We start from the raw sequence: 15,861 nt of genomic DNA on the forward strand, positions 1-15,861 counted from the left end.
TCTGGGATTTCGCGCTCTCCTGTCCTTCTCTAGGAGCCTGTCTGTCCCCCCAGAACGCTGTTTTCCCTGGGTCGGGGTGAGTGAGTCAGCATCCATCCAGAGCCCAGCTTACCAAATGCTCAAATCACGCTAGTTCTTCAGGAACCCTTATTTATCGCACTAGCAGTATTTTTATAATATGCAGAATTTAGCAACACTAATTCTATGTTTTCTTGGATATTATTAGCCATAGGCCAAGGAAGGTCACCTTTGAGGTCCCATTATAAATCCTGTCTTTCCCACTCAGCAGTGTCCTTCTAACAACAGTTACACTCTGAACTGGTCAGTGAAGCCATTTACTAATGCAAATAATTGATGCTTGATTTAGTTGCAGTCCAGACAACGCACTGCACTGGTCCAGGTTTATTACAGCCACACATTTACCTTTTTTTAACAAGACAAATAAGGTCATTGAGAACATGCTGTGCCAAGCCCAACGGGACCTTGTTGCCTTCACTAATGCTCCTGCCAATCTTCCTGCACGTAGCGAGTGTCCCTTGTCCACCAGTCCACCGCTTTCCTGCAATCTGCCTGCTGTTGAGATCGAGGAATTCAAGCGCTGTTAGAGCCAGCTGGGAGGGGATGGCAATCCCATGCGAAAGGAAACCAGTGTCTCCACCTGGAAAATGCTGCTGGAGAAGTTTTTAAATGAAACATTCTCTCAGAGTAAATTTGTAAAGGAAATAGGAGGGGAGGAAAGGCCATTCTCTGGAAACATGATCTCTGCTGATAATCTCTGTGCAGCCCCAGCTTCGTGGCTGACCTGGGTGAGGGGGAGGGACAGGAAATCAAAGAACAAAAGGGATTTTGGAAGGAATGTCTGAATTCGAAAGTCCAAGCAGGGATGAATATTTTGGCTGAAGTATTACAGCACTACTCTTACCTCCTGCGTAGGCATAGAAGTGGTAGACACAGAGACAGTGTTACGGCTGCTCTCCTAGGGGTGGTAGGCTGAGGAGCCGGGGAAGCGACAGGGCTAGGCAGCAAAGACAGAAGAACTCATGTTCTCCCCTTCCCTGTCAGCTCTTCCACCCATCACGCTGCGTGTCCTTTGCTGTGTCACACCCTGGCCGAGGAGCCATGCCTCCTGCAGCTAGGGCAGGCTGCTGCGTGGGATGCTGCACGACCCCCGTAGAGACCGGCGGTGCAGTACAGCCCCAGAGAGAGCAAAGCGTTAATAGCTTTTTCATCGGTCACCTAATACTGGAGAGGAGGGGTATAACCTTAGAAAAGACTTTGCCCAGCACAGTGTGACTGCGATGCCTCACTTGCTCATGTGAATGACTCACATCTGTGCTCTTAGACCAAGGTTTTGCAGCCGTGAGGTCACCTTGTGTGAGCTCCTTCATGCACAGGAGGAGATCCAGAAAGCTTATTAGACTTCACTGCATGTAAAAATTGAGATCCACATGAAATGAGACACCACGCCTCTCTGGCAGCCAGTAGAAGAATTTGGTGTCACCAAAAGGAGATCGGTGTCACCTAAGGGAGAACCTCCAAAACTTCCCGTAGAGCAGAGCAGTAACGCTGGCCAGGAGGAGTGGATGGCTGTTGACATCTGCTTGGAGCTGCAGCACCTACTGTAGGGCCGCATCTTGTGCACCAAGGTCCGCTCGAGAAGCAGCACAGTGAGCCCCCCTGAGGACAGTCACCTCACAGAGCAGGACTGCCTCTTTCCTGGGAGGTGGTGGTCAAGACCACAGGGCTGGCAGTGAGCATCACCTCAGGAGGTGTGCAGATAGGCTCATTCTCAGGCTTACAGAGTCTGAACTGCCAGCCCAGCCCTGTGGAGAGGTCAGGGAAGGGGCTCACAGGAATAAAACGTTTGGAGGTCTCAGTGAGCAGATGAGGAGGAGCTGCACGCAGCATCCTTGTACTTCAGAGGAGGAGGAGGAGACAGGAGAAGCAGGTCCAAGAGCGTAGTGAGTCAGTGCCTCCTCTCCTGCCCTGCTTTGTGCCCATTGCTTGCGTCCCGGCCTGGGCCGGGCTGCGACACTGACCCTGGCCATCACTCCGTGCTCCGGGCGAGTGTGTGAGGGGCCTGTGCAGGGGAGAGCCCTGAGGGAAGAACAGCTTGCTTTTCACCGTAGGAATATTCTTGAGAAATACAGCAATGCAAAAAGTGAGCGACAACATTTTCCTATACTGAACAGCAGAAGAATTTCCCAAACTAGTTATTTATGGTTGTAAAGATGGTTTCCATTGCTGTTGCACAACGCTGCAGGCAGCTGTTCAGAGACATCGCTCCCCTCCTTGCTGTGGGTTCGGTTTGGAGTTGGCCCCGAGAGCCGAGTCACTCGGGCAGTGACAGATGCTTCTCTCTGCGAGCACTTGCCGAGCCCCTTGCAGGGCACTGCCGTCCAAATGGGAGAGCCACGGTAATGGGATCACCACCCCGGGGGAGGCGGCGTTTTTGTCTTGAGCGTCCCTAAACAAATACACATGTGGTATTTCAGTTAACACAGCAGAGCAATAGCGTGCTAGAGAGCTGCGGCTCTCGCATGCAAGACTCGGATCCAGTTTGTGTCAGAGCGGTGAAGGTCTGTTAACTCCAGCTGCCCCGGTTCGTAGTTCACTGTGTGGGGTGCAGCTACATTCGGCACAGATGGTGCCGCAGTTGCAGCCCGCACAGCCCTGCTTCCAGATGTGCAGTGCTTTCCCTGGCTCCCACCATCGGCCAAATCCAGGGAGGTCCCTGGACTTCATTTCATATGTTTTTTACTGCAAGAAGATAGCCTCCAACGGAGGCTGGCAGCTTCCATCTTTCATCCGTCTGCTCCCATGGTTGGACAGAGGCAGAGTTTGTTCTGCTTTTTGTATTGCAAAAATTTAGCTCTTTCTGGTTGTTCTTTGCTCCTGGTAACCTTTGATTTTCTTTTAGTTTAGGGATGCATTGGCCTAAGTAGCAAATAAGAGTTTGTTACGTACATTTTAATGCCATGTAGGCAGTTTTGAGTTTGCAGTGCCCGGGGGATACAATCCCCGATCATACAACCAGCGAAAATCCCGATCTGAGCCTCAAGAACTGGATTTTCCGGGTTTTCCCAGAAATACTGCTTTGCTCTTTAGCAACATGAAACAGCTGAAGACTGCAGGGAGTTGTGTGTGCATCTGTCCTTGTGTCACACCCCTGACTGCGTGTGTTTGTGTGGCTGGGGGTTTGGAGGAGAGGGAGGAGCAGTGCTGCCCGCTTCTGCTCTTCTTTCAGTTACGATGCTGGTGCTTAGGTGGACACTGAAATGGAGAGAAGCCCCATGGCAGCCTGTACCCTTCTTTGAGTCGTTCATACCCTGCCTGTTCCCACCGTCAGCACATCTAGTGGTGGGTCCGTCTCAGCCATTTCCTTTCCTCCCTTGCGCTTGGCTTTACGATACCTGGCATGAGCCGGGCTTTGTCTGCAGCCCTCACTCCAGGTCCCCGGAGTGTGGCATGCTGACTCTTCCTTCGTTGGTGTTAATTGCTCCCACGTCATCTACATGGAAAATTCCCAGGATTCTTTCTGCTCTGTATTTAGACAGGATTTATTTTGGTCTGTCCTGCTTTCCCTTTAACTGTGCCACCGCAGTCTAGGGCCAAGTCGCTGTTGCTGTGTCGCGCTCTGCTGGGTCGCGGTAGCAGGCTGCCCCTGCGCCGGTGCTTCTCACCACAACCCCTCTCTCGCCAGTGCCACCTGCCTCCCCAGCCCCTGTAATGCACAGCCTTTTAGCACGTCGTGCCCTGCCCAAAATATGTGCTCTCCATGCAGTCCCATAACGCACTGTGCTGCATGGCACGCAAGCCCTTCTGCAGTAGGTGAACTGCTCTACTCTGCTGTGGCGCGTCCCTGCGGATCTGTGGTGTGGGAGTCACAGAGTCACAGCATGGTAGGGGTTGGAAGGGACCTCTAGCAATCATCTTGTCCACTCGCTACTGTTCCCGCACCCCGGCGTCCGTCCCATGGGCGGCATATCCCACCGTGGTGTGTGTGGGACTAACAAGGCAGTCTCTTGTCACAGGGTTGTCCTTGTTCCTGTGAAATGACTCTCATTTTCGTGGTGGGAAGGTACGTGCCAGCTGCAGAACCCGTCTTCTGTTGCCAAAATGCTTATGGCCTGGCACGGGTAGCAGCCCTGCCCCCGGGGAGCTGCCTCACCGTGGGGCAGTGGTCCATAGCGGCCTGCAGCACAGGTAGCACTGATAGAATCATAGAGCCACAGAACCTCAGAATACTTCAGGTTGGAAGGGACCTTCAAAGATCATTGAGTCCAGCCCCTGCTGCTGCTCCCTAGACCAAGTTGCTCAAAGCCCCATCCAGCCTGCCCTTGAACACTTCCAGTGACGGGGCATCCACAGCTTCTCTGGGCAACCTGTGCCAGTGCCTCACCACCCTCTTTGTAAAAGATTTTGTCATAACTTCCAAGCTAAATCTACCCTCTTTCAGTTTAAAGCCATCACCCCTTTTTCTGTAGCTACATGCCCTGGTAAAAAGTCTTTCTCTATCTTTCTTATAAGCCCCATTTATATATTGAGAGGCTGCAGTAAGGTCTCCCCGCAGCCTTCTCTTCTTCAGGCTGAACACCCCCAACTCTCTCAGCCTTTCTTCATGGGAGGGGTGCTCCAGCCCTCGGATTGTTTTGGTGCCCCTCCTCTGGACCCGCTCCAACAGGTTCACGTCTGTCCTGTGCTGGATCCAAGAGCTGGACGCAGCGCTGCACGGGGGTCTCACCAGGGCGGAGCAGAGGGGGACAGTCCCCTCCCTTGCCCTTCTGGCCATGCTGGTGTTGTGCCCAAGGGGCAGGGAAAGGGGTAGCTTGATGTGCCTCGCGCGCACTCCCGCTGCTGGAACAAGAAGGCAGGAGGAGCCACCAGCGTCTGGCAGGAGGGGTTGGAGGCAGGAGGAGGCAATGAGAGCCTTTGTGCAGAGGGAAGGCAGGAGTGATGCTGCAGGGCTGCAGTCGCAGCAGCATGGTGCCGTGGGGCTGATGGAGCCCGGCTGTCCCAGGGCCGAGACCCGGCAGTGCTGTAGGGGCTGTGTGGGGGCTGCAGGCAGGTCCATCGTGCTGCCCGTGGCGTTGAGGCAGGGCAGGGTAGATGCAGCATCACCCCTGAGCGTGATAGATGAGAGTCCCTGGAAACTTCTTTTCAGCCTGTAACGTTCTGTACGCGGGGACAGAGGAGGTGCCTGCTGCGCCTCATCTAATGCTGGCATGTTGTTGATGCCATGTTTTCTATCCACCCTCCTACTCTGGTATTTTCCCTTTGATTTCTTGTGAATATTTTGGACTGTTCACAGAAATATATCATCGAGAGCATTTTGACTCTTTTTGTTCCCATTAGGTGATGTTATTCCATGTGTTACTTTTGAGCAGAGGACAGCTTTGATTTATAAGTCTGAGCTCCTCTTGTGCTTCCTGAGCCTGAGCATGAGCCAGTGCTCAGCCACGGGCTCCTCCTTGAGGCGTTTTGCTTCTTACTGAAATATCCAGTAACCTCCTGAACCATCCAAGAGCATCCACATCCTGAAAGTTCGCTGCTTATCAAACCATCCTCACCTCAAATAAGCAAGTAGCAGGGCCTGGGAATATGCATTTTTCCATTCAGATCCTCACCCCTCTTGCTGTTTTCACATACTTTTCCCACTGTCTCTGCTACGGAACTATGGAAAAATTGTCACTGCATTTCTATTGCCAGTATTTAAAGAAATGGATGCTTATATTAGCTATTAATTCCTTATCAACTGATTTGGTCGTCTGTTGGCATGGTGTACCCAGTACGGAAAGACTGAACTTACCTGGCACAGGCTGGGTGCTGGTCTGTGAGCAGTTAGAAGCAGGTTTACCCGCAATATAAATGTGACTGATTGGTTTTGACTGAGCTACAAGATGAGCATGTGCAGGGCTGATGGTAGGCATAAGAGAGCTGAATTTTACTAATTTGATTATTTTGCAGAATTATTGAAAGGTCCATCCAAGTCATGAGGGGAATAACTAATACATGAGCTCACTATAAGGAGCTGTAACCAAAGGATAAGAAAGCAAAGTGAAGGGCAGGCCTAAGAGGGTGGGAAAGGCAGCGTGTGCAAGGTACAGCCTTTGGAGCCAGCCTGTTTCAACGCAGATATTCTAACTGGAAGTGAGGACGATAAACACATCTGTGGCACTGGGAAGGCAATACAGCATGTACTGAGGAGTAGTGGACACAAGAAGGTTGTAGGAGAACCCCCATGTAGAACCACTGAAGCTTGGTGGAAGCTTCTCGCGTTGCTGTGTGGGTGTGCGTGGGTGGTGGCCTGAGCAAGGTTCCCTGTTGGAGAAGATCCTGGTGACTGAGGGAATGGGAGAGGTGTGGAAGCAGTCACAGCTGGGACTGCAAAGAAGAGAGCTGGTGGCATGGCAGAACAAGGAGAAATGCCAGGAGGGCTTGGGGGCTGGGAGGTGCTGTGGGAACAAGGTAGTCTTCTCATGCGGTGGTCCACGAGAGGGTTGAGGGTTCATTGCTTGGCACTCTTCAGCCAGCATCTGCTTTGAAATTCTATTAAAACGCAGCTTACAAAGCAACCAGGGTTTTCATATTATTTCCTGTACCTGATAATTTAGTGTTTTATAGCAATTCAGGTCTCTTTATAATTGTTGTAGTTAAAACTGAATGAGACCCTGTTTCTTTTAACATTTTAATTATTACATTTTTAGCAAAAGAAGGCAGAATTGAGATTCCTCATACAGATGACATGCAAAGCATAAAGATATTTTGTGTTGGTTTGTCTCTGGATAACTCACTGTTAGGTGCAAGTCACCCATATCTGGCTCAATATTGTTTTCTATGGAAAGCTTTTTGGATGTCTGAAGACATTGTAACGTCATAGTCACCTTCAAGGGATGCCCAAACCCTTGTAAAGAAGAGCTGTTCTTAAAATGCATTGTTCTTAATACCTCCTGAGGTTTAGCAACCAACAGACAGTTGGGAGGGAGAGTTCTGATAGATACTGCTAAACCTCAGTTCCCTAGGCTGGCGGATGAGAAGATGTTTATTCCAGTTGTTATGATTCCCTAGGGACAACTTCGCTGTAAAAACAGAGAAAGTGAGACTGTTAAAGAGATCCCAAAGTGAAACAAAACTAAATAAATAGACAGTAACAGTTATTCAAGCTGCTTGTACAAAAGGGAGGGGAAAAAAAAAGCGTTGGCCTGGGCTGAACTGCCGTTTCAGATCACCTTTTACACTGCACCTCCATAAAATCCATGTTTGATTCCTTAAGGCGTTTCTCAGCTGGGGCTGGAAGTCTGCCCTAGCAAAAAGTTTGCCTCTAGAGCTGTGCCAGGCGCTGGCGGCGGGACGAACTTGGAGTTTTTTCTAAATTTGCAGATGCTTCTCATTCCTTCCTGCATGGCACAGTGTTTGACTGGTCCTTCTTCCTGTTTCAGCCTGAAAGGATAGATCCCAGCGCATCCAGGCAAGGCTACGACGTCCGCTCAGATGTCTGGAGCTTGGGAATTACATTGGTAAGTGGATGGGGGGATCGACCCTCTGCTGCACAGGCCTGTCCTGGTGGGTAGCCTTGGTGCACTTCGCAGCGCGCTGGAGTCGATCGGTGTCTAACACGTGCTTGAAGCAAAGCCCAGCTCCGCTGCTGTGAAACACTTGCATGTTGTGATTGAAGTGGGCACCTTCTGGCTCAGAAACAATATAAACCCCTTCAAGCAGATGGCTCTCCTGAACCCCTGGGGATACATTTAGCTGCAGCTATGTTTTGCAGGGAAAGAGATGTGAGCAGGGAAGAGGTGTTAGATCATAAATGAATTTTGTTTTCAAAATCTGAGATGAGAAGGGATGGTGAGTGTGGTGGTGCGGAACAGAGCATCCAGGCTCTGTAAATGAGCCCCTCACAGCCCTGGCACCTGGTGTGGTTTGGCTGTGCAGAAGACTTCAGTTAATCCTGGATCCCAGTTGCTGATTCCTCTCTGGCCTAACCACAGCACTGATGGGTGCACACACTGATAAATTGAAAAGCCACCCCTTCTCGAGGTGGTGAACTAGAAGAGAAAGCGGAACCAATAAGTATGAACCAGTAGCTTCTGTCTTCCCCACTGGTGTTTTAAATGCTCATTTTCATTGTCCTGCAAGGTGCAGGCGGGTTGGACGCGATGATCCCTATGGGTCCCTTCCAACTTGAGAGAGTTTATGACTGTGTGATTCTCTTTATCCGTTTTCTCTAGTGGTTGTTAGGGTGCTTGGGAAGGGGCTGGAGGATTTTACTCTCCTACTTTTGAACACCTGAGCAAGAGCTTTGGTTCATTTTATAGTCGGTGAAGGGGAAGACATTGTCAACGTGAAAACATGGCGTAGCCAGGTTAAATCTGGAGGTGCTCCTTACGTAGGCAGCAGAACTTACTATTGGGTACAACTTTCCCTCCTCTTCTCTCAGCTGAGCTTTGTACAGGGAACGGGATGAAGAATCTCATTTTAGTCTTCCTTCTGGGGAGTTCAGGGTCCTCGCAGACATTTTCTTACCCTGGTTGAACTTACCTTGTGTAACCCGTGTGGTTGCTGTTTCTCTGCAGTATGAGCTGGCCACAGGGCGGTTCCCCTACCCCAAGTGGAACAGCGTGTTTGACCAGTTGACACAAGTAGTAAAAGGAGACCCACCGCAGCTGAGTAACTCAGAGGAAAGGGAGTTCTCCCCAAGTTTCATCAACTTCGTCAACTTGTGGTAAGTGTTTCCTACTGAAAGCGCTTGGTGTTGGCTTGTTTTGTCATTGCTAGGTATTTGGCAAGGGTCGCACGCTGAGCGCTGCCAAGCTTAGTTTCACATTCCTGCGCCAACACGAGGGCAAGAACCTTTTGCATATCACTGGTTTGGAGGTGATGGGAGACATGTCTGGGTGGGGGGTGAAGGGCAGACCTTTGGAAACTGCTCTTCAAGAGAAGGGATGGGGAGAAGAACTCTGAGAGTCTGTGCTCAGGAGAGGCATAAGACCCATGGCAGGAGGTTTGCATGACCAGGTAAGGACCCGGCCTGTGCATCCCATTCCTTGATACAATGCAGCCTTGGGACAGACCTGCCATTTGCCCTTTCTTCGGCAGGCAGAGGCCTGAAATGCCTGGCAGTATTGTCTCGTGGTTGGGCAGAGGATCTGTGCTGGTCCTGCCTTTTGCCTGGCAAGCCAGGAGCCTTCCCATCCAGTTCTGCTCAGCACAGTGACTGTCAGGACCTGTAGTGGGTGCCTTGCTTGGTTGTTGGCTTCATGTCTTGTGTCAATCAGATGTGAAGATCAAGACTAGAGATGGTTTTCTGTAGGGCAGGGCCTCTGCAGCGCGGTCAGCCTTGGATGGAGGGTGCGCAGTGTTTGCGCCGGAGGGGCTTGGGGCGGTCCGTCTGCCTGCCACGTGTCGTGGTCCTGCTTAGGTTAAGGGCTGATTGTGAACTTTCTGAAGAAGTATTTCCCTATCAAAATGTGAAGGTGGTCAACATAATTTCATTAACCTAATACCACACCACACAGGAGATCTGTCAGTGTGACCTGCGTTTGTCTTCTGGGACCTTCTGCCCTGGGCCGACCCAGGTGATGGGCAGACCCAGCACAGGGGTGTCCATTTCAAAGCTCTGTGACACAGGAAAACTCAGCTCTAGACAATTTTAACTTTCAAGAGGTTTTGTTTCAGGGTTTTCCATCCACTGGAGATGTTTTTTAGGTTTGGATATTACTCTCGCTCAGAATTATGAATTTTTATGGAGGCCAGGTCCTGCTTTCCAGCTGGCTGTAAGGGAGCCTGGTTATAGTCTTTGGGCTGCAGAAAATACAGCATCAAAACTGTTGGCTGCTCAAAAAAACTTTCCATTTTTGAATCAAAAATGCCACAGTGTTTGGTTAGAAAGTCAGAGTTGCTTTCCCCACGTACAGTACACAGAGTAGTCTGTTTCCCATGTAGTTCTCCATAGGGATGCCGTATCATTACAGAGTTTGCAAAGCCAGGAGCTTGCTCTCCTGCCCCGTATGCACTGGTGAGCTTGGCTCCAGGTCACCCAACAGAGGAGCATCTCTGCTAAACAGCAGCATCTTTGGCCACGGTCTGATTGAGTCAATTCATATTTCCAGCCCATTTACCCCTCCCAGGGCCTGCTGCTCTGGAACAGCACAATGCATAGAGCATGGGGCAGTTTTCAGACTAATTCTGTGTTTTTTTAAATCTGGTTTTGTAAATAATCTGATTTCTGCCTGGAGTATTTATGGTGCCTTCGTAGCAACAGTGTAATAAATATTTCTCTTACTAACAGTTAGTTAAGTGCAAACAGTAATCTTTGGTGTTACTAAGCAGGCAGGTAAGTCTGCAAAAGGCTGTGCTTTCAGGTGATGGCATAAATCTCCTGGGCATTGCCCTACAAATTAGAATCTAACAGTCTTCTATTTTTGTGCATTCAAGAGAAAGGAAAAATGTTGAAAGGGAGTCCTGCCTTGTTGCTGGCTGATTGCTGTGATAGATCAGTGAGGAGAGGCTATTTTTGATAATGTTAAAAAGTTTCTGGGATTTATTTTTTTTTCCTCCAATTTGCTTTGGATCCCGGCAGTGCTGTGAGTGCCTGGGTGGAACATTTCTCCCCTTCAGCCCACCTCCCTGTGTTAAATGCTTCTCTGAAGTCACACTCCTTCTGGAACTGCTTGCGGTGATCCAGCTTTCTGCTCCAGGTTGCAAAGTGTCCCAGCTCTGTGTCCGGCTTCTGGGAGCCTTGTGCTGGCAGCTGCAGGTGTAGCCGCGCTCGTAGGCAGAGCCGTGAGCTCCTGAGGTCTGGCGTGCCTGGGGAGGGGATCACATGTGCCTGTGAAGGAGCTGTACAGCACCTGGTGCTGCAAATGGCCACTCCAGACACGCAGCTTCACATCGAGCTGGCAAAGAAATGAAAGATTTCTAGAACTGCTTTATGAAAGCGTGCATGGAAATTTCAGAGCAAAACTCAGTCTGTGAGCTGAAGTTCTGACTAGTTGCCTTAAAGGCACTGCGAAGAGCAGATTCAAACCCCCAGACTCGCTGAGATCAGAAAATGAATTGCTGTTGGGCAGCTAAAGCCTGAAGCAAGGATGTTTGTGCAGCAGCTGCGGGATTTCCTGCCTTCCCTGCCCCTGCACAGCTCTGCAGGCAGGTCACGGGACAGGGCAGCACCAGGCATGCAGCGTTAGTTACCCTCTGCTTCTCCAAATAATTTGAGGCCACGCTGTAGTAGTGCTGGAGCTTGAGAAAGGTCCAGCCAGAGGCTGTGGGGATGGAAATGCAACGGATGGGAATTAGGCTTAACTCCCCTCGTTTGGGAAAGATGCGACGCCCACTCTTTCTCTTCTCGGTGGTGCAGCTCTGGCTCCCAGGGCAGGGGCTGCTGGGGCTGCCTGTTGCCAAGCCCCATCCCGCAGCCTCTCTGCCACTGGTGTCCGTCGCCTCTCCTGTCCCTGCCATGTCCCCGCTGCTGCAGGGGCTTCGGCAGCCTTTGCTGCCGGCTGCCGCCCCCTGCACCGCGCCGGGGCTGGGGGACCGGTGGGTGGTCGAGGTGCCGGAGGGGACTCCTTCCAGCCGCCCCCCTGTCCCCCAGCCGCCCCTGGGCAGCCACGTCACCTCTCCTGTCCCTTCCCGATGCTGTGGCCTGCTCAGCACTGGATGTGCCACTAGTGCTGGGATGAGCCGGGAGGGCCTGGGGGCCCCTGCCTGTGCATGCCAAGGCGACAGCGTGGTACCCGTGTCCCCCATCTGTGCCCTGGCAGGCAGTGCTGGCTCTCCCCTGCCTCTGAGCCCCACTGCCTGATGGATGGAGGACAGGCCAGTTGCTGCTGCCCAAAACTTGTGGTTCTGCTGCATTCGAACCCATTTCTGGATGGAGGGAGCAGCAGCTGGGATGGCGTTCCGCTTGCTCCCTTGGGCTCTGTCCCCAGCAGGATTGGCTGGTGGCCACACTTGCTGTTGGCCCCTGTGGGGAGAGAGGGAGGGAGGGAGGGAGTCCCTCTGGTCACCCACAGCACAAGGATGGTTCTTCTAGAAAACAAAGTCCCACCGTGACAGCAACGGATTCAACATCATGTCATGTAAAAATTTGCGTTTGGTATCTGTAACAATTTTCCCAATCCCACCTTCTCCTAATTCTCTTTCTGCTCTCTTTAGCCTTACAAAGGACGAGTCCAAAAGGCCAAAGTATAAAGAGCTTCTGGTGAGTACAAAGCACGGCTGCCCATGCTGGGTGTTGCGGCTCTGCCAGTCACACGGCGGGGCTGGGTTGCATGTCCAGGGTTGCTCCATGCCTTCTGGGGCCATCAAGGCAGAGTGTTCAGCTCCACAGCCTGAGGAGGAGCACCGCCTCCCTGCCACTGTCTCTGGCCTGCGGCGATGGCTGAGGTCGTTAGTGTCTGTACATAAACACGGGAGATCAGCGTGGGGGGAGATGCCCCGTGGCAGCAGGTCGGTGATCCCTGAAGTGGGCGGGCTCGGGCAGAAGCATGCTGGGTGTGCCGTGTAAATGCGCCTTTGCTTGAGGTCCCGGTACCGTGCGGGAGCCCTTCTGAGGCCAGCACTGTCACGCGTAAATGCCTCCAATGCACAGGCTGCACAAGGAGGTTGGGAGTGCTCAGGCAAAATTGTGACCTGAAAGAGCACGGCTCTGGTGTAGGACACCAACAGAGCCTGTCTGTGGTGGGGGGGCCCTAAAGGAGGGAATGCAGTGATGGTTTTGGGTTGGATAAGTCACACTTGGCAACCCTGCACCTTCAAGGATCTGTGCGTCTGGATGCCTGCTCTTCAGAGGATATGTGAAGCCATGCCCAGTGACCCTGATGGTGATGGTGCGATATGAAAGGAGGTCACCTGGTGTCCTGGCCTAGAGGGTCACCATGTCATTACTTTCCAGCTGCTCTGAGCTGGATCCAGCCAGTACGGCCTCCTGGACAGAGCAGAGGGTCAGGATTCAGGGGAACTGGGTTTGGGTCCTGATCTCCTGCTTGACCTCTGCAAGAGAATTTTATTCTTCACAAAGTGCAATAGATTTACTGCTATGAAAGGAAAAACACCATCCCTGGAGGTGTTCAAAAAAAGTGTAGACGTGGCACTTGGGGACATGGTTTAGGAGGCCTGGGGGTGTTGGGTTGGGGGTTGGACTTAATGATCTGAGAGGTCTTTTCCAACCTTAATGATTCTGTGATTCTCTGGTAAGCCATGTCTCCCTGTCACTCCTGTCTTTCCATTGCTGACAAGGCTGATGATAAAACCTCTCTTGAAAGTATTTCAGTGCATGTCGATGTGACAAGGGAGCCAGGGGCTGCTAATCCTGCACCCTCGCTGCCTCCTGCCCAGCAGTTGCTGACACTGCTGAAGTCCCGTCCCACCTCCATACTGCACGTTTACGATACGATTCCCAGTATGCAGAAGCCATGGGCCAGGCTATGTCCTGTTGTGCTACAGCCACCACTGAGCGCTGTGTTCTTGCATCAGACAAATCCTTACGCTAAGCTTTGATCTGGGGTAGCCAGCACGTGTCAGAAGGGAGACCATAACCTTGTTGTTTTTCATCTGATTCCAGAAACATCCCTTCATCCTGATGTATGAGGAACGCACAGTGGATGTTGCATGCTATGTTTGTAAAATCCTGGATCAAATGCCAGCAACTCCCAGCTCTCCAATGTACGTCGATTGATATTGCTGCTACATCAAACTCTAGAAAAAGGGCTGAGAGAAAACAAGCTGTAAAGAATTTTCATCACATATTGCAGTGTTTTTAATGCTCGCCCAGACACCATGTGCAATAATATTGGTGTTATTTCCATCCTGTCTGTATACTGTTGTCACATATAAAGTGCATCCCTGTAATACCTGATCACACAGTGTTAGTGTTGGTCAAAGAGAGACCTCATCTTGCTCTTTTGTGGACATATTCATGAAATGTGGAAATAAGTACATTTATTTGTTGACCGTGATTGGATAGCACCTAAAATTCATTTCTAGACTCAAAACTTGGAGACTTCTCAGCAGCTACTGGAAAGATTTTTCTCTCAAACTCTTCCAATTGTTGTTTCAAGTAATAATAAAAAGCAAACAAACAAAAGTTAGGCGTTGTCTGTCTGAACATTAAGAGACTTTGCCTGGAGGGAGAAGAACTTGCTTAACCAACAAGATGCTTTGCCTTCTGGAGCTAGAAAGGCAAAGGAGAATTTTATTCTTCACAAAGTGCAATAGATTTACTGCTATGAAATTCTGTTGCTTTACAGTCGCAGTGTACTTTCTGGGGACAGTGTGCTCAGCTGAACTTCCTGTTAAAGAGAGATCATGTTAAATATAGTGAATATGTCTTTACCAAAAATATGTTGCGTTGAAAGAGGCTAACGTTAAACTATTCAGAGATGGGACATAATGTATTCTTTCTCCTTTTACCAAGCCAGCCACTCTTCACTCTTAACTAGGTGTCCTGTAAATTGTTACCTGGTAAGATAAGACCTTTGACCTGAAGAATTATTAAACTACTCAATTGAATTTAACCTGCTTCTGACCTGATTTATAGCTGCACAGTGCTCACCACCAGCTGGCTTTGCTTTGACTTCAACAAGTGCCGTTCATAAAGTCTGCAGCTGCTTTAATGAGCCACAAATGAATGTCTGTGATTCCTAGCCAATGATTCTCATGTTCTGCGCTGCCCCCAGCCCTGATGCTAGCGCCTTGTCACTGGCCCCAAGACCAGCCCAGTGTCCCTCACAAGACCAAACCTCCGCGCTTCCTCTCGCCACCGCAGGCAGGACGGCGGGGACGTCCCCCCGCCGCGCTGGGGCTCTGTGCCCGCCACGCTGCTGCGGACGCCACGCCTTGCTTAGCTTCCTGGAGACCTTCACCACCTTCTGGGCGTATTTAACCTCTTCCATGACCCTCCATAGCTCTTGCCACTGCACCCGAGAGCGAACCTCACTGAGATTGTTTGGGGCAGATAGAGACGAGGTGGAGACGAGGGAGCGTCTTAATGCCTTGGGGGCATTTAGCTGACCCAGCAAGGCCAGGCAAGCTGTCATCTTCTGGCCCATCGCTCAGCAAAAAAGTGCATCAGTCTTTTTTTTTTTTTTTTTAATTGGCATATTTGTCAAATATTAATTTTTCCTTAAAAACATTGGTGGTTTTTTTTCAAAACATTGCAGTTTTCAGGCATTTTGTAGCACACCAGGGATAAAATGGAGGCTGCAGCGTCTCTGATTTCCAATTTGAGTTGTCTAGTTTAGGTACTTGGTAGGACTTCATCAATGTTAGAGCAACCTACTGTCAAAGCTCTGCAGCAAAACCGGACCCAGGATGCAGAGGGCTAGAGACGCAATGGGAGCGAAAGCACAGCGGTACTGGCAGGATTCCCAAGGAAGGGGCTTCCTGCGTCAAACCAGTGCTACCAAATGCAAACTGGGCTGATGTGGGAGCGCTGGAGACCAGCACGTCCCTGCCCCAGCTGCTTGGTTGGGAAAGCGGAAAGCTGAGGCCGTGCTCGTGTGGACGCCTGGAGTTTCTCCAGCCACAGAGGTGACACCCTTGCATGAGGCTTGTGGCACTGCGCGTCTCCCGCTCGGCTGTCGGAGCGGGGCCCCCCGGCACTGAGGCTGACGCCGATGCAATCCCTTGGGGCGCAGCGTGCCCAGCTGGGCAGGGAGGTGCAGTCCTGCCCTTCCTGGGTTACGTGTCTCCGGGGCTGCTCGTCAGGCGACGCAGCCGCTAAAGTCTTCCCAGAAAGGACAAGACAGAGCTTTCTGAAGTAACTAGTCCTTCCCAACAGCTCTGATTAATCACGTGGAAGGATCAGTTGAACAAGATACGTAGCGTATCTAAAGTGGTAATTCTCCCCCCAGCCCTGGA

At 51.0% G+C, this 15,861-nt stretch overlaps 1 protein-coding gene across 2 annotated transcripts in view; it reads left to right on the top strand.

Moving 5' to 3' along the window:
* The window catches only part of MAP2K4 (mitogen-activated protein kinase kinase 4), a 99,224-nt gene extending 84,708 nt beyond the window's left edge, over positions 1 to 14,516 (top strand). For both annotated transcript variants that reach the window (XM_075111717.1, XM_075111718.1), the window contains 4 exons: positions 7,440 to 7,517; positions 8,577 to 8,725; positions 12,157 to 12,202; positions 13,565 to 14,516. In XM_075111717.1, coding sequence (XP_074967818.1) covers positions 7,440 to 7,517; positions 8,577 to 8,725; positions 12,157 to 12,202; positions 13,565 to 13,678 — 387 coding nt within the window. In that variant the 3' untranslated portion in view covers positions 13,679 to 14,516. The remainder of the gene's footprint in view (positions 1 to 7,439; positions 7,518 to 8,576; positions 8,726 to 12,156; positions 12,203 to 13,564) is intronic.
* Positions 14,517 to 15,861: the final 1,345 nt, after the last annotated feature.

The sequence above is a fragment of the Phalacrocorax aristotelis genome, chromosome 16 (genome assembly GCF_949628215.1).
Source record: "Phalacrocorax aristotelis chromosome 16, bGulAri2.1, whole genome shotgun sequence".
NCBI lineage: Eukaryota > Metazoa > Chordata > Aves > Suliformes > Phalacrocoracidae > Phalacrocorax > Phalacrocorax aristotelis.